Consider the following 27,444-nt stretch of genomic DNA (forward strand, 5'->3'; position numbering starts at 1 on the left):
GCTCAGTGGTTTTGCCACCTGCCTCGCAAGCACAACATCCTGAGTTTGATCCCTGGTACCAAAAAACAGTAGCTAAAGACTTACAAGTTAACAGCTATACAGACTCAAAGTATTCATTTCATATATTACACAATCATGTTCCAACTTGGCAGAAAAAAGGTTCCTCACCTCCTGAGGATCTTCAATCATTAATGCCCCTCTCATTAAAGCTCTTCTTCAGGCTGCTCTCCCACCAACTCGGGCTGCTGTGCTTCATTGCAGAGGACACAAAAACTTTCAGACTCCATAGCTGCTGGAAATGCCTTTGCAGATAAGACCGCAAAGGAAGCTATTTATCTTTCCCTCCAGTTCCCCTTTCTAGCTTCACTCCAGCATATCCTCCTAGGTGCCAACAATATCAGGACCTCCCCACCAAAGATGGATGGTTCCTAAATCAGGGAAAATTTCTCCTTCCCACCTCATAGGACCACACCATTCTTTCATCACTTCATGACAATTTTCATGCAGGCTACAAACCCCTAACCCGTCTGCTTGTGCCTGTTATTTATTTTCCCTTCTGGAAGACCCTCCTCAAAACTATCACTGCTCAATGTTCTGTTTGCCAGGTAACCACACCCCCAAAGCTCCCTGAGGCTCTCTCCTTTTCCTACACATCAGGCACAAGGTTTTTCCCTAACTCAGGACTGGCACATTGATTTCACTCACATGCCATGAGTGTGAAAGTTAAAATATCTCCTGGTATGGATTGACACCTTCACAGGGTGGATAGAGGCTTTTCCCACAGGCTCAGAAAAAGCCTTGGGGGTTGTTAATTACCTCCTAACTGATATCATCCCCCAGTTTGGCCTTCCTACCTCCATTCAAGTAGACAATGGCCCAGCTTTCATTAGCCAAATTACCCATGAGATGTCTAAGTCACTTGGTATACAATGGAAACGTCACTCCTCCTACCAGCCTCAGTCTTCCAGGAAGGTAGAATGGGCTAATGGCCTCCTTAAGGCCCACCTTAACAAGCTCAGGGTTTCCCTGCTTCCCATTGCTCTTCTTCACATCAGAGGCATGTCCAGAGAACCTACAGGGTACAGTCCATTTGAGCTTTTATATGGCTGTACCTTTTTACTTGGCCCACATTTCAGTTGGGAACCTAACCCCATTGGAGACTATCTCCCTCTCCTACCACAAGTCCAAAAAGACATAAGACATGCTGCTAACCTTCTCTTGCCTTTTCCCAATACCCAGCCTCATGAAGATGACTTGGGTAATAAATGGATTCTAATAAAAAACTTAAATCCCCGGTCCCTACAGCCTAAATGGAAATGGGAGTGCATCTCCAGGATCCTCCTCAGTGGGTTCATCCGTCTCAAGTGAAGCTGTGCCCAGCTGACAACCTGCCTGACCCCTCCTTGTAGAAATTACAAGTAATCTCTCCTACTTCCATCAGGCTGACCTGAATTCTGGAGGATATATAAATGCCTTGTGTTTGAGTGTCTTGTCATTTTATTTACTCTCTGTTAAGTCTGCTTTGACCTTACTTGGTTTCACCACTAAACTTCTACTCTAGAGACATCTTATGTGGATAGAAGATTTCTGTTTTCAGGGCACTCTGTATGACTTTTACTCAGAAAAGGTCGAGTACTTTTCCTTCCTTCTTGCCCTCTTCCTGTTTGATAATTATTAGCAAGGACCTTAAACATACTCTGTTTAAAGCTCTGACTTAATTGCCTTTTGCCTCAGATAAGGAATCACTTCTCACAATCATTGCCCTAGCTAAACCTCTCCCTTCCTCCTCCCTATGCTCTTTGACTCAGCCTTTCTCTTTTTACTCTTTCCAAGCCCCACTCCAGCCACCCCCCCTTTTCCCAATTATCTTTGCAAAATCCCTCTGGCACCAAAAAGTCCAGTGATTGTCCATATTCCTGAGCAGACTGCCCTTTGGCACTTGAGTCATAAATATTCCTTAAGATTATAGCCCCCCCAATCTATATAAGCATAGTTTTCCTTCCCTGCTAGCTGCTAGAATCTCTACCTGATTTAAGTCTCTGTTCACTGGAATAAAATTTTCTTTTTCACAACAAAAGGGCCTGTTTAAATGAGTGGATTCGTGTGCACCATTTATAACAGTAAGTATGTTTCTAAACATATCTTAACATGTAAAAGATACAGTAAAAATACTAGATAATAGGAAATTTTCAGCCCCATTACAATCTTATGGGACTGCAATCATATATATAATCATTGGCCAAATCACTGTTATGTTGAGTATGACTGCACATTGCCAGTACTTTCTTTATTTTTATTACACTCATTTTATTCGGGTCTTCTGTCATTTGCAACTAAAAATCCAATAAACAAACTTATAGTACTTATCTCCAATCCTAGACCATTTCTTTTCTGGAATTACATAGTACTTGGCAATTTTTCACCATTTACTAACAATATTTGTTGAATTCCAAGAGCGTCAAAAATGACTTAATAGGGGCGGGGGATTTAGCTCAGTGGTGCTGCCACCTGCCTCATAAACAAGGTCCTGAGTTCAATCCCTGGTACCAAAAAAAAAAAAAAAGAGAGAGAGATACTTAATGCTAACAACCTCAAAATACTTTCCCACAGCAGAAGTGGTTGTCTAAAATGTGACAAAAACAATCTGAGTATTAGGGAAACAATTTAAAGGCCGTTTGCTCATAAAATACTTCATTCAAATGCATAAGATGTTTCTCCTTTAATGACCGAGTTCTGTTCCCGTGAGTAGTTGTTAAATGAATTGGTCACTAAATGAGGAATTGTATGTAGTATGTACTTTACAATATTTAGAACAAATAAATGGTCAAAGGAAACTCCAACTTGATGACTTTGCTTTTATTTACATAACTCTTACATGCAGTACTGTGATGTTTAACATGATATAACATAAAACTACATTACTGTACTCTACAGCACAATCAGAAATCACAGTACTTTATTGTAGAAGCCACCATAAGGCCACACCACTGATCACATTCCTGCATCTTAAGTCCAAATGTGAATTGTAAGTCTGAACAGTCATTAAACAGTTAGATTGTTAAATGAGGAATATCTGTATATAATTTCACACACTTGATACAAAAGGTAAAAAAACTATTAGTTACATTTGAAACAAAAGGTAAAAAACTATTAGGTCTTCTAGCATCTTTCCAAAGCCCTGGCTTGTTTCCCCAGAATGGGATTTGTAGAATTCTAGATTTGGATTTGCAAAATTATTGCCTTCAGATTTTGATAGGTGCAGCTTGGGAAAGTTGCTTTCAGTGGCTCACAGATTGCTTGATTTATTAATTCATAATCCACCTAATTTCCATGCTTGTGCTTAATTGAATCTCCATTTAGAGTACAGAGGTTGGAAAACCTCTTTACTAATGGAGCAAATCTGATTTACTGCCTACTTTTGTAAGTAAAGTTCTATCAGAACATGCCCAGTCCTACTTGTTATACATTACATCTTTGTATAACAGCCACAGTGTTGAGCAGTGGTAACAAGGCAACAGAGCCTAAAATAATTTGCTGTATGGTCATTTAAAAAAAAAGTTTCCTGATCCCATTCTTAGAATACCAATCTAAAAACTTAAGACTTTTTATTAAACTTTTTTTTAGAGTTTAGTTTCACAGCAAGCTTGAGCAGAAAGCACAGAGGGTTTCCATGTATGTGCGCGCACACACGCACACACACACACACACACAGAGTCCTAGCCTCTCCCCTCCCCCTCACATCTTGCACCAGTGAGGCACATTTATTTCAGTGGATGAGCACACAGGGCCTCACCATTACCCATAGTTAACATGAGTATTGGACTTTTAAAAATTCAATTTACTGGGCTGGGGATTTAGCTCAGTGGTTCCACCGCCTGCTCTTCAAGTGCAAGGATTCAAGTTCTATCCCTGGTACAAAAAAAAATTTCAATTTACAGAATCTTTAACATATTTTTTCTCTTTACTTGTTATTAAATAATATACAATGTAGGCATGACTTAAATAAATAGAAAGAACTAGGATAACTACTGCTTTTTTAAAAAACTGTATTTTCTCCTCTTCAACTGATATGAGCTTCCCTATGCTCTTCCAGGACCACACATATTGCAGGCTCCTCTTCGAGCTCAGTCTTGCAGAACACAGACATTACTCCAGGGTGGCTTAACAGAAACAGGCATAATAGTCAATCTGTCATTTGTAATCCTTTGTCTTAGAGCTTGTGCAACTAACTGCTTCTGCTAATCCTTCAGTTGGTCTGTCTACATTCTGGGAAGTAGAAATCAAAACTATGAAAGTTGGAAGAAACCATAGAAGAAAGTAAGGCCTAGAGAAGGAGGAAACTGACCTTGTGCAGTCTTACTATTTCAGAGAATGACTCCAATATCCACCAAATGACCCAGGTCACAGCCTGGCCATCATCCTTGGTGATTGGTCTGCCATATGCAATTCTTCCCATGTTCTGCCAACTTCACCTCCTAAATATTACTCGTGTGTGTATATTTCTAGTAGCAACTATATTAAACTCATTTAAGCTACCTTCTTTGCTCCTCTTTCGATTCCCCATCAGCTTCTTTATATGTTACATGACAGCCTATTTTCCTCCTCCAGTTGACTTGAAGCACAGTAGTCCAGATTTACTCTTAAAACATAAATCTGGTCATGTCCTCTCTTAAAACTATCCCGTCTCCCCTGAAAGATAAAATGAAACTAGTCCTTAGCATGTCCTGTGATGTCCTTTAGAGTTGTCTCCTTTAAGCCACACTGCCCACCATTCCCCCACTACATCTGTGTCCGGTGCACAGTAGGTGCTCGACCAATAACAACTGGACTGAATCAAATTATGTGAGGTTATCCATCTCATCTTAGTCATTAAGTTGTTTCCCCAATCTCTTGAGCCAGGTTTTTGTCAGGAAGAGGTGGGCCTTAACACCCTTCTTCCACTATCTAAGGTTTTGGTTACAAAACAACAGAGGTTTTCTGAAAGCACAGGCCAGGTTCTGATCTCCAGAGCCTGAGCTCAGGACTGACAGTGTGAGAGTACCCACATGCTGGGAAGACCTTGAGACAGACACTGATGCTGTGGCCATAGGGACAGACACAGGACTGGCTTTTCTCCAACACTTTTGAAATCTCATTATCTATTTTAGGGGATAGACCACTCCTCAGAGAGGTATATGGGTTAGCCAAAGTCTTGGACCTCCTTGCTTTTTAAAAACTGTACCTGGGATGTTCAATGGATGATGCTCTTATTGGTTTTACAGTCAATGACATGTTCCCCTGATCTGCTTCTGGGCATAGAGAGGAGAGTTGAGTCACTCTATTCGAAGCTGGCCAGTAGAGGGTAGGACAGATCTGTATTTCAACTGGTGTCAGTGGGAATGTGGCATGGAATCCTTGAGATCATTTGGGGTGTTGTATGATAGAATTTCTCCCTGGGGTTTTTGCCCAGAAATGCATGTTCTGCAGCACTGGAGGCTGCTTTTTTTCTGGTGTTAGCTCTCCTCATTTTAGCCAGTTGCTCTGAGCTCCTCTAAAGACCCCCTGGGCCCAGGCCTCTGGCCTCTCCTTTTGGCTCCTACAGCCTTAAGGAAGACTTGGGGTCACTCTACAGCACCAAAGTTTCCTGTTGGGGCTGAGCAGGATGTCAGCTAACAGTACTGACTTGTCCCTGCAGCAGGGAGTGCTATGGCTCTGGAGTCCTGGAAGTTGAGCCCAACTACATATTTCGAGGCCACTCCATGCACAGGAGCCATGATAGAGCCATTGTCTCTGAACTTTTCCATGATGTCTTTGTCCCACTAACTCCTGAGCCCTCCTTGGATGGCTTTCTCTCTCACTAATGTCCTGGCTGACTCCATCTTCTTTGCCATACATGTCCTTCCTTCAGGAGAAAGTGGCAAGGACCAGCTCTGAAGCTTCTTGTTCTGTGTGTGTGTGCCCCTGATCTGTGAAACCAGAAGCCCCAGAAGCTGGGCCCACTGAGCACTTACCAGGCAGTGCCCATCCATTGGCTGGAGGGGCCAGGAAGGGAGTCAGGGGAAATGAGCTCTGGACAATTCTCCTCCCAGTTCTTCTTCAGAGAGCATCCGCACACCTCCCAGCTCAGATGTCTGCAGAGGATGAGTGGGTATGGTCAGAAAATTCTAGGTCCTGGGTGCAGAAAACAACTACAAGCAGAATGATCCACCAGAAAGTTTCCCTCTACCCTAATCTTACCACTGAGATGAAGTGGGGTCACTGCCTGTTAAGTAACACACAGACTGCAACCCCCAGCAGGGCCCCCAGCCAGCATTCTCTAGACTAGACTGGTCCAAGTAATTTCTTTCTGGTTCCCCAGTTGGGAGAGCTAGAGCCCTGGGCAGCAGTGACACCCAGTGGAGAAACAGAAACCAGCTTCCTTGCACCTAGAAGCAGGAGTAGGCCTGCGCCTTTTGTTACACCAGGATTCTCAGCGCTCCACCTTCCCGGCTGGAGCCTGGATCCTGTCCATGGTGCTGACACTCTCGAGCTCTTACTGGACCATGGCAAAAGGGCCTGAATTGTTTGGACATCTGTTGCCTCAGGCTTCAAGGCCACAGCTCACACAGCTGCTAACCATGTCCCTGAGCCAAGGCCAAGTCCTGGCCTTCATCAAAGGATCTCTTCCTTTTCTGCCTTCCAAGGAAAGAAAAGATACTGTTCTCAATCTACATCATGATATCAACATAAAACAGAAATGTGAAAGGGACCATTAGCTTTGGGCTTTGTTCAAACACACCTACTCCATGAATATCCCTCTTCCTTTCATCCTTCTTTCTTCCAGCCATCTACCCATCTATCCATGTGACATGTTCTAGAGCACTTGCTACTACTTGGTCAGTCTTGAGCATCATACCAGGCGATGGGTATATCACTTAGCAAAAACATACACCAGTCTCTACCCTCATGGAACTAATTGTCTAGAGGAAAATACAGGCATAATCAAATAATTATGCAGGTCGATGTGTAATTTGAACTGTGATAAGAGCTATGGAGGAGAGATAAATAGTGCAGTCAGACTTCATTTCAAGAAGTTTTACCTACTCAAGGAAGTCAGAGCTTCCCTGAGAAAATGCTGACTGGAACTTGACCTATGTTAATGAGATAAGAGTTCTTCAAACAGAGAGAGGAGCTAGTGCCAACCCTCTTGGTCATCACAGGGACAACAGAGGAACTAAAGGAAGCCAGGAGTGAAATGAGCAAGGAGGAGTGTGGTGCAAGCTGAGGGCAGAGACAATGGCAAAGGCTACACATGAAAGGCTTCGTTGGCCATGCTAAGTCTTTCATCTTTTATCTCGAGAGCAATGGAAAGGCATTGGTACATTTTCAACAGAGAGATGACATGAGCAGGATTATGCTCCAAAAGGCTTGTTCTGGATGCTGTGTAGAGAACACATAAGAAAGCAGAAGAAGGTGGTCAAAAGATGGTGGTCAAGAAAAAAGTGGCAGTAAAGATGAACAGAACCACATGGAGCAAAAGATATTGAGGAGGTGAAGGCAACAGAAGCTGGGGATGGACTGGACATGAGGTTGGAGTAAGGGAGAAAAAAGCATGAGAGATGACAGGGGTTTCTGGCTGTGTGATGTGATGGCAAGTGGGGACCCTCACTGAGTTAGGGAAAACTGGAAAAGGACCAGGTTTGGAGTAGAAGAACATGAGTGCAGTCATTGAAACATCCAAGTGGAGACGTCAAAGAGGCAGACACATATACACATACACATAGAGGACCTCCCAAGAGAGAGCTGGAAAAGTCAGTTTCAAGATTCAACTCTGCTTAAACAGTAAGTGAAGCTATAGCCATGGACAACAAAGTCCAGGGGAAAAATGAGTGAGGAGTGGACAAAAAGCTGCTTACATGACAATAACTTCTCAGGAATAGCCTGAAGGAACACCATTCAGTCTGCGAACAGCACCCGGAAGAAAGTGTAGGTCACATCTCTTACCATCCAGGTCAGGGTTCCAGTCACAGTGACCCCGCCTGAACTGAGAACCACTGGGTGAGATCCTGAGAGCAGAGACAGATAATGGGGCCCAGAGAGAGGCTACAGAGAGGGGACTCTCTGAGCCCAGTCTCTTCCCTCCTCCCATCCCTCCCTCTGCGGTGGTGGCCTTAACTGGGCTCCTTCCATGCAGGGCCTTTAGAGCGTCATGAGCCAGGACAGCCAGAACAAACCCGACAAGCACGGGCCCCGAGCTGGCTCTGGAAGAGTCAACCTGGGAGGGGGCTGGGCAACACGTGCATTCCCTGCCCCAGCTCCCAAGCTGGCAACGAAACGAGGAGGGCCCTCCACGGGCTGGAACCCACCACTGGGGCAGGCAGCGGAGGCTTGTAGGGCCTAGAAGCCCCGCTGTGCTGGCAAGAACCCCGGGAGGCCACACCTGGCTCCCCCTGGGGCTCCCAAATCCTTTCCAGGGAGGGTGCCCCGTGCAGGAGGAAAAGCCCACCTCTCTGGTCTGGCACAGGGGGACACTGGGGCTCCTGGACAAGGACACCTAGGGGTCATGGAACCACTTCAGTGACCCATTCTGTGCCCTAAATCTCTTCACCCTCTCAGGTCTCAGGCTCCCAGAGGTAACAGGTGCCCCAGACTTTGGCCCCCAACAGGCATGAGGAGGACCACTAGGGGGCAGTGCAGGCTATGCAGAGGCAAAGTGACCGATTTTGAATGGTGCTTCAGGCCTTTTTTAAAGATAAGAATAACAAATTCAAGACCAGTTTCTTCCACCTGCATTTTTGTCAGCGGCCACCAGTTCTGCATGGAACGCCCCTCCTCCAGGCCAGGCGCTTGCAGTGCCAGGGTACTAACCCACGCCCAGCCCCCATAAAGGTGGGCGCGTTCCATGCAGAACCTTCAGGCTTCCGATGTGAGGCCAGCAGGTGCAGCAGCAAGATGCCCATGTCCTGGGCTCCTGCCACATTCCTGTGAGTGCAGACTTGGAGTCCTAGGGCCTGCTAGTCTCAGCAGGAGGCAGCAAGCACAGGGCAAAGGGAGAGGAGCTGTTGCCCATTCACAGTCACTTTGATGTCTCCTCCCCACTACACTAGGCCCAACCCCAGGCTTCCTAAGCACAGGCCACACAAATGGAATCCGACTGCAAAGTCTGCCTCTGACCACCCTGCATTCTATCATGGGAAAGGTCTTTCTAAGTCACAATTCCTCGTCTCTTCAGGGATCCCGACTTAAAGAGAATCTCAATTGGGCTGGGTTCATGGCAAGGACTGATGAGGACACTGGGCAACTCTCCTTCTCTGTAAATCTTTGGAATTAGGACAAGCTGCCTGCTACTGAGACAGTGCTACTCTGAAGCCCACCCACCTATAACAGTTGCAGGGTCCAAAGTAAAAGGACGAATGGAGGTCTATGTGTTTACTTATTTAAAAGTTATAAATCTGCCAAGCAGGAAATACATACATTCTATCATCCAGCCTTGACAAATATGCCTTCATAACAACCTGCTAGTCAATTTTCACTTAGAATTCAGACCCCTTGAATTCTGTGCTCAAATGGAGTGGTAAAGGGAGTGACCTTAGCTCATTGTCCACACCCCGATTCCCTCACCCTTGGTTCTGTTCCACACTGTGAGAGGCTTGGGGTGCATACAGGAGGATGTCCCAGCCCAATCACCCAAGATCTGTCCATACTCCATCCCTAGCAGCATCTGTGCTTGGCTGGTTCTCAGTTGGGCCCAGGGGTCCTATATTGGCCAGCTCTTTGTTGCTGGGACCAAACACCTAACATACACAACCAAAGGAGGAAGAATTTATTTTTGCTCCTAGTTTCAGAAGTTTCAGTCCATGGTCAGCTGGCTCTAAGGCAGAAACATCATGGTGAAAGGGCTTGGCAAAGGAAAGCTGTACACCTTATGGTGACCAGAAGCAGAGCAAGAGAATAGCACCAGAGAGGAAGGGGCCATGGCCCAGATATACTAGTACCCAAGATCATGCCTCTAGGACCCAACCAGACACACCCACAAGTGTGCATTGCTAATCTCCTAGGTGGCTTTCAAGCCAGTCAAATTGATTACTGAGTTTAACTGTCTGAAGTCCTATTATGGTTTGTATCTAGATGTGTCTCCACAGCCTCATGCACTCATAGGTGGGGTTTCTGGGAGGTGATTGGATCATGGGTGTATGATGCTGGATCGTGGGTATGTAATACTGGATTAGTCCACTGATGGGTTTGAAGCTGGTTGTGATGCTGGAAGATGAAACCTGGTGGAAAGATATGGTCACTGTGGGTGTATAGATACACCCTTGATAGTTCACTGCTTCATTCCTGCACTGCCATGGACTGTTTCTACTCTGCAATGCCCCTCTGTCATGCCTCCTTGACTTGGAGCCAGCTGACTATGGACTGAAACCTCTGCAAACTTTGAGCCAAAATAAATCTCTCCTCCTTTAACTTGTGGGTGTTGGGTATTTTATCTCAGCAATAAGAAAGTAACTAGATAGGTCTGCACCTAGGAAAGAGGGTGGCAGGCTCAGCACATGGCCATCTGGGCAGGAATACCAGGATCTTGGATGGAGAGTGTGGTCTACAAGCTTGGCATGTGCCCTTGGCTCCAGATTCCTTGCCACGGGGAAAGAGCATGCCCAGAGCAGTGTCAGAGTGGGTCCCTCTTGCAAGGCCTAAAATGATTCAGGGTGACACAGCCACTCACTCTCCCTTCTATGAAGAGGTGGACCTGTGCACCTTGGACATATCGCCTGCTCAAGTTTGCCCCTCACTCTTCGTTTCCAGTGCTTCACCAGACTCCCAACAGGAAGCAAGTAGCAAAATTAAATGAGATCATTTACAAAGATGGACATGGGATGTGGGGGAACTATGATGAATATGTAGTAACCCAAACCTAGCAATTATGGAGGAATGGTTATCATCCTTAGACCCAAGGATGAGAGGAAGGAAGGGATTGGCATCTGGGAGGAGGGAGTTGTGTTGAAGAGGATGACAAGAGGATTATGTGACTCTTGGTTGACAGACACCAAGATGCCTCACAGATAGGGACCCAGAAACTAAAGGCCACTCTCCTTTCCTCTAATTTTCCTCTGGTGTTTGTTCAAACTCAAGCAAAACCAGGGATCTGTTGGTGTTGCTCAGGTAGGTCAGCCTCTGGGGCAGAGCCTAGAATGAAGAAGGGTGGAAGGTGGGTCTGCAGGGGCAACCAGAAAATATCCAGTATAGTCATGAAATAATGAATCAAGTAAAATTATCCATAACCCAAGATGAAAGGTGGGCATACAGAGTTTGGTGTCATGGTCAATTAAAATTGAAGTCTAGATAACAATGTGTACGTCTAATGCATGGCACAGAGTGATGGGGCATAACTGGCAGGAATTTCCCTGCACCAGTGTTTCCCATAGTGGGGTCCAGATTCTTCCCAGAGGTGCCCAGCTCAGTGGGAGACAGAAACTAGAGTCCAGGCCCACTCCTGGCTGGTGGGTTTGTCTACATCTACCCTTCTCCAGTACTGACAAATACAGGGGAGAGAGGGAGCACAGGCTGGGGACAGATTCAAGTTGGGTGTGAAGAAACAAAGGACATCTGAATGGAGTATCCAGCCAGCAGCTGGAAACGGAAGACTAAAGCAAATAGGGAAGAGAAAACCAAAGCCAAAACCAAAGCCAAAGCCAGAAGCTGGCTCGGGCATCAGGGCTCATAAGAAGCCTAGAGCCATGGGCTAGGAAGGAGCAGGCTATTATTTCCCCCCTTCTTCTCCTTCCTATTTTTGCCTTCTCATGTCCACTTGCTCCACTCTCTGACTGTTTCCCCGCAGACCTCTGCTTTCCTCCACCACCAGCACACAGAGAAGGTTCCATGCCTTCCAAAGTTTACCCACAACCTAGTGACAGGCAGTGCCCTCCTAATGAGGACCAGATTCAAAATCAAACAAGAAATATAAATGGACTAAGTTAAAAGAACAATGAAAAGAATGACAGGAACTGGCTGTGATATTGGGTACTTAAATGGAAATCCTACACAGCTTTCCACTGAAATGTCATCTGATCAGAGAACATATGCACCAGGGAGACGTGGATTTTTCTGGAGCTGTGACACGAAGAAGCCTTCTCCAGGGAGCTGTTCTCAGTCTGTGACTTAGCTCAGCCCCACAAACACCCGCTTAGCTCATCCTGAACAGTGTTGATCTGAATGGGAAATGTGCCAGCTGTCTCATCGTTCCTGGCAGATTTCTTAATTAACTTGCTGATTCTGTCACTGTTTGGGAGCAGAGCCCTGCCTCCGCTATTTTTAGGGGCTTGTACTAGGAACCCACCTGCCATTCAGCTACCCTGTCTTCATGTGTGACATGAATGTGGGTGCCACTGATCACACAAAAAGGAGTGCTGCCTATGTGAGGCATCCAGGACTCTTGGCTGCCTTGCTTCTTCAGAGCTCTTTGGCCACTGTCACCAGCCCAGTTTCGAGATCAGCTCCTGGCCTTAACTAATCCATCAGCCAACACTATGGCTCTGAGAAGCCAACCTAAGAGAAGGCTTAGTAGATTAGGCTAAGTCATGAGGTCTTAGAGTCCCATGGGGAAGAGGATTAAGCAGCATACCAGGCCAGTGAATTGCAGACTAAGTCCTGTTGAGTTTCACTGTATTCTCAGTCCTACTCAGTGACAATGGCCCTGGCCAATGACCTCGTAAATGGGTGCCACAGATGCAAGGTATTAGAGTGGGAGCTTATGAAAACATGGAAGAATTTTCAAAACCATTTACTCCAAAAGCCCTTGTTTTATAAGTACAGAAACTGTGGTCTGGAAACACAAAATTACTTTTGACTTATTCAGTAGACAATGTAGGTCACTGATTATAGATTAGAGGCCTAATGGAAGCAAGATCTGAGTTTTCTTTTTTGTTCCAATTTTAATTTTTTATTAGTACATGTTTGTAGTACATAATGGTTACATTCCTCACAGAGAGTTGGCACATGCCATGACACATCTTAATTCTTTTTTCATCTCTTTCCCTCCATTTCTTGGTTCCCTTTCCATTTGCAAAAGATCTATGTCCCTAATTTCTACTGTCTATCTTTTATTCTGCTCTTCATTTATATTTTGGGTTTCTCATATAAGAGAAACCACACAATATTTAAGCTTACATGTCTGATTGATTTCACTTAACATTATGGTCTCAGGGTAATACAGTACCACAAACAAACAAAAAATTCAGATGCCTGCCAAATACATAAAAAGGGTCTGAATAATTTTATAAACTTCAGCCTTTATTTTTGCGGTACCTGGGATCGAATTGGGGTCCTTGCGCTTGCGCAGCAGGCAGCGAAACCACTGAGCTAAATCCCCAGCCCAATAAACTTAAAAAGATATATGTACTGAGGCCGAGTAATTTAGCTCAGTGGTTCTGTCACCTGCCTCACAAGCTCAAGGTCCTGAGTTCGATCCCTGGTACCAAAAAAACCCCAACAAAAACAAACAAACAAACAAAAGATATATGTACTAATGTAATAGCATTGCACCAATGGTAATTTCCTGGTTTTGATCATTGTCCTGTGGGTAAATAAAATGTTAACATTTGGGGAAGTTGGATGGAGGATACAAAACTTTCCAAAACAGTAAAATTAGTTCCACAAAAAGAGTTAAAATTGTATAGTAGCTACATTTTAAAATTAGAGTATGGGAACATACTCTAATAAAAGTGACTTAGAATTTTTTTTGCTGTTTTTTTCCCTCTATTCACCATACAGCACAGTTCTGATACTAAATGTTTGTTCACATTGCCATGAAAATGTCCTAGGTGGTCACTTGCTACCAACTTATTAAGCTTTCCCTCCTCACTAATAGAAACCCACTAAAAGGAAAGAATGACATCCTCTTTGTAAAGATTTGGTCAAAGGTGATAAGGTAAATTCATTAAGTATTACCATAATCCTTCTTTGCTCCTTGCAAAGCTATTTTTGAATAGTGCCAGAAGCAGATGTAAGGTTCTTGCCTTGGTTATATTTTGTGCATGTGTGAGTCTCTGTGTGTGTGTGTGTGTGTGTGTGTAACTTAATTTACCTAGAGAAAGATATATACATCAGATTCATTCACACATATATGCCTAATCAAAAATTAAAATGTGTTTAAATAAAAACAATTACAGTGTAAGACACATTGTCATTGATCCCCATCAAAAGTATTCTCGGCATCAAACACAGTTATCCCATCATTCTTGCCACTTTCTGAAGCAGTTCTGGAAGTCTTCTTTCATAAGTGTCTTCATGAAATGTGATTTAAAAAATACAGTGCTGCTGCCAAGTGCCATCCATTGGAAAATAAGGTTCATAAAAACATGATGGTGTGTCCTCATTCACCATATTCATTGGGTCTGTTATTGTGTGACTTTTGACTCTTTCCCAAAGTCAAAATGACCATGAAAGGTAAATGTTTTGAATCAATTCAGGACATCAAGGTGACCACAACAGTGCAACTAAGGACACTCACAAAAGAGGACTTCCAGAACTGCTTCAGAAAGTGGTGAAAACAATGGGATAAGTGTGTTCAAAGTGAGGGGGAACAAGCTTAAATATCTCATGGTTTCTCTTATACGAGAAACCCAATATATAAATAAAGTGCAAAATAAAAGACAGACAATAGGAAAAAAAGAGAGAGAAAAAAAGTTATTGTAATCCAGCATGGACAATGTATCTAAAAGTGTACCTTGATTTAGTATAATTGTTTTATATATTTTATATGTATTTTGGCATGTTAGACTAGCTGTTAATCTGTATTTATGATAATTAACTGGATAAAGACATAAAATGAATGAATCTGATGCCAACAAAAAATACTTTATAAAGTGAGGGGGAAGGAAAGGGGAAAAAAAGAATTGAGATGTGTTGTGTACATGTATCAATCAATTACCCACAAGGAATGTAATCATGTACTGCACACATGGACTAAAAAATTATTTATTTATTTATTTATTTATTTGGACTAAAAAAATCTTAAAAAGTTTGTGTGGGATATTTTGAAGTGGATTAATGGTAATGTGTCTTTTACTGTGATAATTTTTTTGTAATTAAACATTCACTGTGTTTTTTTGGTCCCATCTCATGTAATGGATAATTTTAAAGTAAACCCTCTTGTCATCTATGGCCAAGAAGTAACATACAGTGCTTCAGAAACTCGGCCATGTGGTTCCCAGTGATACTCTTTGCTCCCCAGAGGCCACACACTCTCTTCTTGGTTATCTGGCCCTCTTATTTTTAATGCTGTGAATACAGTTTCTTTTACCTGTTTTAAAGATTATTTACATGGATGACACCAGGCCCTTGTTTTCTTTCATGTCTTACTTCTCTGTCAACACTGTGTTTGTGAGACTAGTCCATATTGTTGTGAAGCTATAGTTCATTACTGTGCTTTTTCTCTTTCACTTTTTAAAAATCCAATTTTAGGGCTGGAGATTTAGCTCAGTGGTTCCACCACCTGCCTTGCAAGTGCAACGTCCCGAGTTTGATCCCTGGTACCAAAAAAAAATCCAATTTTATTTCATTTGTAATCAGGAAGTAATAATTATACATATGTATAGGTGCAATGTGGTGTTATGGTATATATGTATATTGCAGAATGATGAAATCAAGCTAATTAATGGCATGCAACACTCCACATGCTTATCATTTACTTTGGGGGAGAATGTTTAAAATCTTTTTTAGCACTTTTGAAATATACCTTATTGTTAGCAATAGTCACTGTGCTGTGTAATAGATCACAAAAACTTTTTTTCTGTCTCACTGAAGTTTTGTCCCCTTTGATGGACATCTGCTCTGACCTCATCCACCCCACCCTGCCAAGTATGGATCAACCATGACCTACTCTCACCTTCTATAAGCTCAACCTTTTGTTTTATTCTTGGTGCTGGGGATAGCGAGCCCAAGGCCTTGTGAATGTGAAGCATGTGCTCTCCTACCTACTACACACCCCGTCCTTCAACTCTTCTAGATTCAACATATGTAAATAAAATCATCCATTCACTTTTTAACCCACTGTAATCACACTGGCTTTCTGTCTTTGCACCTGCTGTGTGCCTGACTGGGAATGGCATATGCTCTTCGCCATCTCTGCACCCCATTCCAAATCTCTGTTAATCACTTGGCAAACTCTGCTCTTCCTTTATAGCCTGGCTTCTCTGTTTCCTTCTCCTGTGAAGTTGACTCATCCTCCAGGGCTGAATTCATCCCTCCCTCTACCATGTTACTACAGCACTTTGCATATCTTGGCTTTCATGTAGTTTTCATTATGTCTTATATTTTGCAATTAAAAAGCTTTGATAAGTATGTCAGCCTCCCTTTTAAGCCCATGATTTTCTTAATGGTTAGAACATGTCTCTTCATCCTGAACAATAACTACATGTTTAATGAACAAATACACATAATTTCTATCCACTTATACTGGGCTAAAATTCAGCCATCTCTGAATATATAAAGATATGTACAGGAGAATATATATTCCCTAAAAAACATCTTGAGCATAGGATTCCATAATACACCCTGGATACTCTACCGCATACTGTAAAAAAGCTGGGAATACGAAAAGCTTCTCTGTGTGTGTGTGTGTGTGTGTGTGCGCGCGTGTGCGTGTGCATATGTGTGATAACAGTTGTTATCACAATATCTGGTTAAGATTATAACAATGTCATATATAATCAGGATAATTATTCAAAGCTGTCAACCTGATCATCTGAAGAAATAAGCAATTAGACATTTGCCCTGTCCCTCCTGGAGGGCTGTTGAGAAGAATTCAAACCTGGGAGCCACCAGAACTGAAGGGGAACTGGTGGGTGCTTTTCTCAGGAGTAAGGGTCAAAGTGCAATGTGGCTGTGGTACTGCTCCGCCCTTCTTTAATAACACTGAAGAAATCCATGCAGCCAACAGGTTATATACCCAAGGCCCCAGCCACTAGCACACAGCACACAGCAATATTTCGTGAGAAATAAACATTGTGCAGCTCATGACAACAGCACTCTCTCTTTGCATTTGTAGTGTACTTCAGTTCGTGGGGGCCTTTCCTTCACAATACAGTACCTCATCCACTCCTTGCAGTCACATGTGCATGGTGTTCTCAGTGCACAGGTGGGTAAACAGAGGCCAAGAATAGAGCTGTGATCGTCCCCTGGCCAGAAGGTAAGTGAGAACACTTTGCCATTTCATTCAGAGGTCTCTCAGTTTAAAGCCTGCCAATTGGGAGATTATATTTAGAGATCTTCAGTGTGAATGTATCTCAACAAAGCTCAACCTTACACTCACTTCTAAGATTATTTGGCGTTATACTAATAAGTGAATTCTAGATTAGGAAAGAATTTTGGAGGTCAGCAGTCCTTCCATAAATGCAAGGAACCCCTGTACCAATTGCTATGGTTTGGATGAATGTCTTCCAACAGTCCATGTGTTAAAGGATGATATTACAGGGAGAGCTGGCACCTTTAGGAGGTGGAGCCTTGTGGAGTCTGCAGGATGCTCAAAAGGGATCTTGGAAGCCCAGTTTCTTCTTGGCTAAGACATAAAGAGTTTGGGCCACCACACACTCCCACCATAATGTACCACCCTCATGGGAGGCCCGGAGAATGAGGCTGCCCGGACTTGGACCAGAACTCCATGAGCTAAAGGAACCTTTTCCCCTTGAAAGTTAATTATCTCAGATATTTTGTAATAGACACGCAAAGCTAACTGGTTCAGCAACCATTGGCCATGGTAGGTCTTCCTTACCTTGGATCTCAAATTCCTTCCTCAAAGTCTTAACTTGCCCTCAATGGGACCTGTGAAAAATGTCTACCTCCTTTCCAAATATTTGTGTGTGGATTGCTCTCTTTTGTGGCCTAGACAGCCCTGCTCTCTTTCTTGAACTAGTACTACTAGAAAATTTAATAAATTCTGACATTTTTGAGCAGATAGAATGCTAAGTCCTATACACAGATTGTTTTATTTAAGCACCCCCACAAGTCCATGATAACCGCACACATTTCCTGTGTGGCTTTGTTGTAAGCTGTGTAATGTCTGTGCACCCAGGTTGTGGTCAGGAATCCCTTCCTAGGAGATGGGCAGCAGGACTAGTAGGTGCCCTGCTGTTGGTCTTTTATAGACCTGGACCTCCAGGTGGGCACCTGGATATCTTCATCCCCTCCCAAAGCTCAATCCCATGGTTTCCTGCCACTTCTACTTACCAGAAGCTCCTGGTAATCTTCACTACTTCACCTCCTTGCTTTTTCTCTAAGATTGTTGGGCATTTCTGACATCAAATTACCTGGACGGGGCCCACTTCACATATAAGTAATCTTACTGACTATCCTACTTATCACTCTTTTTTATTCTCATTCTTTTTTTTGGTATCGGGGATCAAACTCAGGACCTTTCGTTTGCAAGGCAGGTGTGGTGCCACTGAACTAAATCCCCAGCCCTATTCTCATTCTTTTACCTTTCTGTTACACTCCCCCAAATATTATACATTTTGTGTGTTCTCAAGCTCCTCATCCCACTTCCTGTACCCTCATCATCCTGAGCTGATGGGCCTTTACCTCAAAACTTTCTGTTATTTCCTTTGCTACTATCTTGGAAGGAAAACCATCCTTCTTCCTAAACAGAGACTCCACATATGCACCTAGTTCCATTTATTAAGCTTTCTTTTACAAATTTACTTTTCTGAATAATTGTCTTTTCTGGCTTATGATTTTCTTTGGGCAGAAAGACTTCCATTACTTGAAACTGTGTGGTCATTATCCCTTTATCAAACTTCTTCAGAGTACATTATTTCTATTCCTTTAGCTCCTGGTCATTCTTTGTCCTTAAGCTCATTGCACTTGGCTTCCAGTACCTCCACCAGATGAAAACCACTCCCTTAAAGATCATTACTGACCCCCATCAATACAACTTAATAGCACACACCACCAGAGCTTCCTTCCTCTCCTCACTCAGTAAAAACGAATGCAGGGATCATGCTAAGCCCTGGGGGATTCAGCTGTGTCTTGGTATTCCTGGGACATTCATTCCAGGACCCTGTGTAAATATCAGAGTTGGAGGATGTTCAAAGCCTTTATATAAAATGGCATAATATTTTCACATAACTTATGCACATCCTTCTGTAAAATTTAAATCATATCTTATATATACCAGCTAATGCACTACAAATATTGTGTTAAATAATTGTTATACTGTGTTGTTTAGACAATTATGACAAGGAAAAAAATGTTCATATGCCCAGCACAAAGTTTTTTTCTGGATGTTTCTGATCCATGGTTGGATCAGATACAGAGGGCCAACTGCATGGTCAAAGAGAAACAAGGGATATAATGACATACAAAGGGAGGTAGGACCATCTACATCTACATAGAGGCCTAAGAAAAAGCTTCATGGAGCAGACTGCCAGGGAGAGGACAAAAATGGTATATACCAGTGGTGGCGAACCTATGGCAGGCGTGCCACAGCCAGCTGTTTGTTATCATTGAAAGCTTAAAAGGTTCAGTGTTACTGGTATACACATTCCAGGCTGAGAACAGATATGCAAGGCATCAAAGCAGAGTCACATGGAATAGAGAACATTGTTCCTTCATACAGTGGAACCAGTGCCCTCTGTATTTGTGAGTTCTGCATTAGCAGAGTCAACATTTCATTATGAAAGTATGGGGGAGTGAATGGTCCTTGAAGTTTTTTTTTTCTGGTACTAGGAATTGAACTCGGGACCTTGCGTTTGCTAGGCAGGTGTGGTGCCGCTGAGCTACATCCTTGCCCCTTTGTAGTTTTGACAGGAAGGTGACATTCCCTATTTTAGCTGCTCTAAATCACAGGTGCTAGCTTGTCGGTTGACAATTAATCATCAGGCCCACTCCCTGCTCCCCTCTCCTTGGCATCAGTTGATTCCTTCTCTTCCTGCTAATAGGAGGCACTCAGGTGAAATGGGAAAGGTGGATGGGAAGATGCCATATTCTCCAGGTGGTAACTGAAGCAGGTAGGTGACCACTGGCAACTGCTGGGGTTTGGTAGCTGCTTCCTAGAGGCCTCCTGCCCATCACCAACTTGCTGCTGGCAGCTGACGGCTTTCCATGAATCTTGCCCTCCAGATCTGAAAACCAGTGGAGGTCTCCTTGACCTTTCTTTTCCTGGTCCTTATAGCGGATATGAAATCTGTTTCCTGATGAAATCTGACAAAGTAGTTTTCAGTAATTCTCACCTAGAAATTCTCCTACACTGACGCCATAAACTCAAAGATCTCCTGCATTTGTGGACCACTATTTCCCCAAGGTTCCTACCTCACTTCTCCTTCTTAAAAAGATGACTTCCAAACTGTACTGCTACCTCTGGCCTTTCTTCTCTATAACACACTGACATTTCCAACTATTTCCTCCAGCTGGGTGATCTGCGAGAAACTGAAAGTAACAAATCCAAAAATAAGAATTTTTTTGAAGTCCAGTAGTTCCTTTCCATGAGTTCTCATTTGTTTTAAACATAATATTAATTATTCCAATTTTCTGGCTCACACCCACAGCCATGAACATATTTTACACCTTCAGATATTTGAGAACTTACTTCGTGCCCTGTGGGTTCTGGGAATGTAATATTTAGCAAGCTAGATGTCGTCTCTGCTTTCCAGGAGCGTACAGAGTAGTGATCTAGGAAAAATCTAAGGTGGTTATGAAATAGTTTCTTATCCTCTCTTTATCCTTTAACTGTGGCCAGTAACTTGCAAAATTTCTTTAGCACTTCTGAAATCCCCCTTGAATTCTTTCCCTTTCCATCCCCAACCTCCTTACCAGCCAAAAGCCTTCTTCACCTAGACTATTCCTCTAGCTTACTACATACTCTTACTGTATCATGGATACTTGGAAATAATTTGGTAAGACATACAGATGCACATGCCATATTCTGCAACTGGTTTCAGGGGTCACTGATCATCCCTTAGTAGCCAAAGCCTAGATCCCTTGGGGTTCATTGACCCAAAGAACTCTTACCTCTGTATGACTCCCTTATTCACTGTTCCCACTGAGGGCTGTACACTCATACTGCACAATCCTACCACATCTCTTCCTTGCTTAGAAGTTGTCAGTGGCTTATTTCCATCACTCTGCTCACTGTCAGCCAAGTCTCCATTTACCCAAAACTCTCTCATTTCTTTGAGCTACTTTGACATTTTGCTCTTCTGAACTCACATTTGGCTTTGCTTTAAAACTGATCATCCAAACACTTTCAGTTTAAGAACAGGTGTCATCTTAGTTTTGTACCTCCCACAGCACCTGGCATTATGCCTAGTCCAAAAGTAGATGTTTTATAAAAACTTTGAACTATAGTAAACCCAAATCTTAGTGCCATTGTGTCCTTCATCTGATAACCTGTTCTTCATAACTGTACTTCAAATACTTGGAGACAATTCCTTTGTCCTTGTTCCTTATCTCTCTGTACAATCCAGAGGATATTGGCTCACTTGGTTGCCCGGCTGAATGTAAACACAGCTCATTATTAGCACAAAATAATCAAGAAGTTCCTAAAAGATTTACCACCTAACCTATAATGTGGGATAAATACAGTATCTCTTCACCCCCTTTCACCCACTACCACTTAGCTAAAATAAGGAAGAGGCAGACACTACTACCCCCTTTTAAAGCCATTTTAAAAATATAAACAAGAAAGCTGGCCAAACACTTGGTGCTTTGGGAACAAATTCATGAACAAATGTTGTTGATTATGGGTAACAATTAGTTCTAGTTCTGCTTAAAGGAAAAAACAAAACAAAACAAAACAAACAAAAACCCCCCCCTGTGATCCAGGACAAAAATTTAATGTCTTTGAGTCTATTTTTCACTTCTGGCACATGAAAGTCTGATAAAATAAAATGTACAGGAATTCTTGCTACTGAAAATAAGAGTGTGCCTCAGGACTGGATATCAGGCATTTTAACAATATTTTAACTTTGCAAATACTAAAGCTGAAAGCAAGAAAGGCACAGATCATTCTTTCTCTTTAAATGCTCGAGTTTAATGTTTTTAAATGATCCAGACCACACACACATAAATCTCTTTGGTCTACCAACTTCTATTGTCTTGTACACCTACTTCAACTTGAAAGCCAGGAAGGAGGTGCAATGACTACACCTACTAACACCTGTCGGATACAGCGGCTTCCATCAGAGACGGGTCAAGTGCAGATCATATTTTTTAAAATGGCTGATTCTTCCCACGTGTTCTTTGAACATTTGGGCCAATGTCTATGTTCTTTGGCAAAGCATCTGAGTCACCACTGGTGGAAATAATTATTTTGTCCTTAAAGTGAGTTTTAAAAATAATTTACTCATTTCCTTAATTTGTTCAGAAACAATTTTAGAAATATGCTTTCAAAGACAGCTCTTCCTGTTAAGAAACTACTCATGAGTGTCTGAAGGCTAAGCGTAGACTAAATTAACAATATGTTAATAAGCAGAAGGACAGAACTGATTTTTATGAGAAAATAAATGCTTTTTTCATACAGTTCATGTTAATGACCTTGGTCATCTTCCACTTGGATAGATTATTTTGACAGGAGTGGCTAAATCTGACAAAGAACATATTACACAATTACATTTAATTTTGTAAGCTTTCCAACTTCTTAAGTTTATATATCCTAAAAATAAAGATCTTAAATCAAATGATAAAAATTTGAGACAGCTCGTGTGCAGGATAGTCCATGTCTTCTGGCAGCTTTGTTGGTGAGCTCTACTTGAGCTTAGTTCATTGTGTTATTATAGCAGAATGCCTACAGAAATATGTCACTGGCATTGTTATGTTCTCAAAATACAAGTCACACGTAGTTATAAGGCTATGTGTTTTCCTCATCTGCAATTTCTAAAATTCTTCTAATTCAGCTAAGTCTAGAAAATGACCCATATCCACCTGACTTGCAGCAGTGCCCCCTCCAAACTGTGGTAGAAGTTGTCTTTAACATCCAGCCTAAAAACTATTAAAATAAACCCCTGTATGATTACTTTTTGAGAAAAAAAAAACTTTTGACTGTAAACCAACAAAGCATCACTGGAAAGAGATGAAAAAAAAAACTGAAAGAGATGAAAAGAGCATCACTCAAAAAGAGAAACCATTGCAAAGTGGGGGCAGGGGGGTGGCAGGCAACATTCAAACCAAGAAATACACAAGACAGTGACTCGTGCTCAAAGGCTAATAGCCAAAGACAGTCCTTCTCTGCCTTTCTGCAAACAATACCTATTAGTTTATAAAAGGAGAGGACAAACATAGCAGATCAAACCTACATATCTGATTTCTTCCCAAAAGTTTGGCAAAATTAAGAGTAAAGAAAAAAAGAACAGAAGAGGACAGTGTTGAAATGTGGGGACCTCATCTCTTAGATAAGCAGGTACTTTGAGAGTTAATAACTGGAGAGGAAAGGAATTGAAAACAGGATTAATACAGATTTAATGAAAGCGGAGATTCCCAAAACAGCTCTGAAATGCTAGCAGTCAGGCCCTTAGCCTCTCAGCTGGCCATTCTGACTTCTCTACAGAATCTGACCAGTGGAGACAAGGGCTAGGTGGTTCCCCAACAGAGACACCACTCGGGCCCTTCCACAGCCAAGCTCAGAGTTGGCAAGCTTGACTCATATTTTCAAAATGTCCAAATTTTCAGTCCTACTCATGGGCAGAGAAGCAAGGATTACCAAACACTGGAGAAGTCTCTTATAAGGATGACAGGGACTAAAGCAAACAGATAAAATCTACTTGGAAAAACAGAAATAGACAAGAACACTATAAACAAAAGCTGAGAGAAAATTTCCTAGAAAGAAAAGCAAAAAATAGAGCTAGATAAAGGAAGCAGAAGAAAAGTCCAAAAAAGTCCAATATTTGAATAATGAGATTTTCAGAAAGGGCAAATAGAGAAAATATATGCAAGAAATTCACTAATGAAGTAAGACAAAAGATTTTCCCAGAGCTGGACACAAGTCTCCATCATAAAGAATTAAAATTGAGCCCCTCCTTGGAACATTTTGAAATTCCAGAACACAGAAGACAAACCTGCAACAAGCTTCCACAGAGGAAAACAGATTATACATAAAGTTTGGGAATGGTTTTGGATTTTTCACTAGCAATACTGAAGGCAAGAAGGTGATAACATCTTCAAATTTCTGAAGAAAAAAATATACACAACTGAGAATCCTATATCTAACGAAACTATCCACTGAACAGACCATTATTTTCAGACATGTAAATTATTAAAGGATTTATCTCTCAAGGTATTTTTCTCAAGAAATTATGGAAGAATGCCACTTCAGCAAAATGAGAGATTAAAAAAAAGAAGACAATTAAGGTATAGTACACAGGGATAAGGAAAAAGAGGATCCAAGAAAGGAGACAAGAAGGGAAATGCAAGGAATGACTGCTGAATACCAGATCTGAGTACTGTGACCCACGAGACAGATGCTGAAGAACCATCAGCACCGATTCCCACCAACAGGCTACCAAGGTCTGTTTGGTACAGATTCTTGTCTATACTTATCTGGATTTTGACCAAGTCTAATGTCTCTATTCTCCATGCCATTCCCTGGAGAATTATCAGCTGTTACTTTACACTCCAGGCTCACCCCTAAGTGTTGTACTTTAATCTACTTCAGAAGATGGGAAGGAAGAGATAATGATCTTACGTACAGAAAACAGCAGATCACCCCCCGCTTCAGACTGTATTTCTGCTATGTGTCGGCAGACCTGTCAAGATACTCCAAATGGTTAAGCACGGGTCTTGCTTGTGACCTTTAAAACTTACTAGAAAAGCCAGAGCTATGACCCAGACTTTCTTCTCTTTAAAAACCCTCATCTGAGTTGACAACATCACCCTTTCCTTACACAGCCTGGCTCAGTTTGTTACTAAGCTTTTACAAACCGAACAACATAGTATGCGCAGATAAATACATAGCTAGCAAAACTCTTAAAAAATGAGATTGACCCAGAAATAAAAATAGTGGCCATTGTGGACAGCAAGGAGAGACTTGGAAGTGGAATTGGACAAAGGAACGCAAAGGGCTGAGATATGTCTTTTATATGTATGATTCATTAAACATATACAATTACAGCACAGCCTTGCAAGGCAGAATGTCCATCCTTTTACAGAAAATGAAGTGTTTTTATTGATATATCATCCTCAACCAAAAAGGTCACGAGTCACTGCCTTGTGAATATTATTGGGGTGTTGGCCCCTCAATCTGCAGTCCAATGTGAAGGTCCAGGAAACAGAAGCAAAGTTCAAAGGACAGATAGCCTGTAGTTTCAGGTCTTCTCTCTTATCACAGTAAAATTTTTTATTAATTTTACAAAACATTTTACTGTTCCCTTGGTTAGCATCTATTTCTGGTGACATCTGAGAATATCTTGTTTATCATCTCAAAAATGTTTGTTTTAAATCAAATTAAAGCAAGTTTGAGAAAACCTGAAAACATGGTACATACAATGTAGATCTACTTGATTCAACCTGCAAAGATTCCCTTATTGGATATAGCTCAGAAGTTGCCAACTTCTGAATGTATCCAGAATAAGATATACGAACCATACAGATTAGGGCTCTGGAAGCAAGGTTTATGATCTATTCTCTTCCAATCAGTGGTATGATATCTCACCATCGTTAGGCTCTCCCTGAAATGGGCCATCATTAAAGATACAATCAAATTCCTCAGTGTCTCCCCATCTGTCCCATCCTGGCACTCACAAAGCAGTGTGACCTGTGTTTCACACTAGCTGCTCCTCCTGCCAGGTCTCCCCAGCAGAACCAGCATCTCAGCATGTGCGTAGCCCATTGAGCTCTGCACATGCCATTTCTCAGTTGGAAGGCTTGGTCCACACTGACAACAGCAGCTAAACAGGGTTCATCTATTGAAAGCCACGGGAGAGGTACTTGAGGACAGGATAGCAGTGTCTGACAATAAATGATCCTGTTTTCTTTTCCTAATTTCATCTTCTAAACCATCCTCCCGGTGGCTGAAGACGTGAAGCCAAATGAAAAAATGAGATGGCACTTGTCGCAAAATGTTTCAAACTGGCACTCAACAGAATGGAAAAACAAAAGCAAGAACAACCCAGGGGGTCATCATCAAGTTTTCTGTTTTATTTAAGATTTTAGTTTTAATTCTGAAGAAAGAGGTACATTTCCTTGTTTTTAGTTTTAGCATCAGGTTATACCAGGTTTCTGTTTTCTTTTCTCCTGTCTTCAATACTGCACAAATGTCCAGAAACTACAGGGTTAAGTAAAAGCTGCAGGCAAGGAGGTCAGAGATTTGCTCTTGTTGATCAGATGGCCCCAGAGCAGTGCTATCTCAGAGTGCCCTCATCAGGTGGGTTTAAGGTCAAAGAAAAAAAGATTCTGATAGAGAAGAAAGACTGAAGAAATTACTTATATTTCAGCTTACCTTACATATAAGTATTATATCTGAGTACTTTTTTCTTTAAAAAACTTGAATTTACTTTAAATTTAAAGCCAAAATTTTCTCCTTTAAAAAAAAATCACTTCTTCGCTCCTTATAAACTCTTTAAGAACAGGCCAGTTACTACTACAGATCAATTTATCTTTCCATCAACTTCCAATCAATTCTTTTGCTAACTGACACACTCAAGTCCTTCCCATCAGCTTGACAAAAGAATTAAAAAATTAAAATAAAAGCATTTTCCTGCAACGATAAGCTGAATACAAGATGGATGCCAGGACCACTGCCTTCCCCCATGCAATCTCATTTAAATTAACCTGGTTTTCAAACTTCTGCAGTTGATAATGCATTTACTTGACCTTTCCTATAGATTAATCGTCATTTTCTGCTAAGCAGATTATGTCATTATTATGCGCAACAGACAAACAGTAATTTTCTAAGTATCGAGATTGCCCTTTGATTTTTTTTTTCCCCTCTCCTTTTTTAAAAAGGCATTTTTAAGAAACATTCAACATTGTCACTCAAATGCTGGATCAAAAGAAACTTTTACAATTAAAAGAAAAGATGGTAATGACCCTGTGATCGCCTTGCATCTGGGGGCAGGGAGAAAAAAAAATTGATCAGGAACTGGATTCTTCAGAACGTAAGGGATGAGAAAGGAGCTGTGGGTGGGCTGAGAGGGAGAAAACAGGGTGGGACAAATCCTGCATTTTCTAATGGTTTCTCCTCTTGCCTAGTGGCGGTCCAGTGTGGAGCTCTGTAGAAGATCTGTGGGAGTTTTGCTGGGGGGTCTGAAGGCTGTCTGGAAGCCTGGGGGTGGGGAGTGGAAGCTGGAAGGATTTGAAGGAGGAGGATAGGGATTCCAGCTGGCTCTGTGCAGAGGGATCTGTGTGCTGAAGGGGGCACTGTGGTGGGGCTGTGATGGGGCAGCGCTGGGGCCGTCCATCTCTGTGAGAGCCTGGAGGGACTTTAGCCAGTGTGGAGGATTGTCATCTTGGAGAGAGTCTAAACTGTTTCCTGAAGAAGCTGGAATACCTGCATGGAGAACAGAA

The 27,444-nt window shown here is 42.2% G+C and overlaps 2 protein-coding genes across 13 annotated transcripts in view; both read right to left on the reverse strand.

Moving 5' to 3' along the window:
• Positions 1-6,113, reverse strand: part of LOC101710943 (solute carrier family 23 member 1-like) — a 63,716-nt gene extending 57,603 nt beyond the window's left edge. For 3 of the 6 annotated variants that reach the window (XM_087205889.1, XM_087205887.1, XM_087205886.1), the window contains exon 1: positions 169-352. In XM_087205889.1, coding sequence (XP_087062015.1) covers positions 169-204 — 36 coding nt within the window. In that variant the 5' untranslated portion in view covers positions 205-352. Of the gene's footprint in view, positions 1-168; positions 358-5,990 lie in introns of those variants that run through there. The other 3 variants (XM_087205890.1, XM_087205892.1, XM_087205893.1) reach the window with 3 other exon arrangements.
• Positions 6,114-26,055: 19,942 nt separating this feature from the next.
• Positions 26,056-27,444, reverse strand: part of Cnot4 (CCR4-NOT transcription complex subunit 4) — a 137,958-nt gene continuing 136,569 nt past the window's right edge. For all 7 annotated transcript variants that reach the window (XM_021263638.2, XM_004851229.4, XM_013074497.3 and 4 more), the window contains one exon: positions 26,056-27,427. In XM_021263638.2, coding sequence (XP_021119297.1) covers positions 27,126-27,427 — 302 coding nt within the window. In that variant the 3' untranslated portion in view covers positions 26,056-27,125. The remainder of the gene's footprint in view (positions 27,428-27,444) is intronic.

This window comes from Heterocephalus glaber, unplaced genomic scaffold (genome assembly GCF_053883595.1).
Source record: "Heterocephalus glaber isolate CG9 unplaced genomic scaffold, H.glaber_assembly_v1.0 deba00000621, whole genome shotgun sequence".
Taxonomy (NCBI): domain Eukaryota; kingdom Metazoa; phylum Chordata; class Mammalia; order Rodentia; family Bathyergidae; genus Heterocephalus; species Heterocephalus glaber.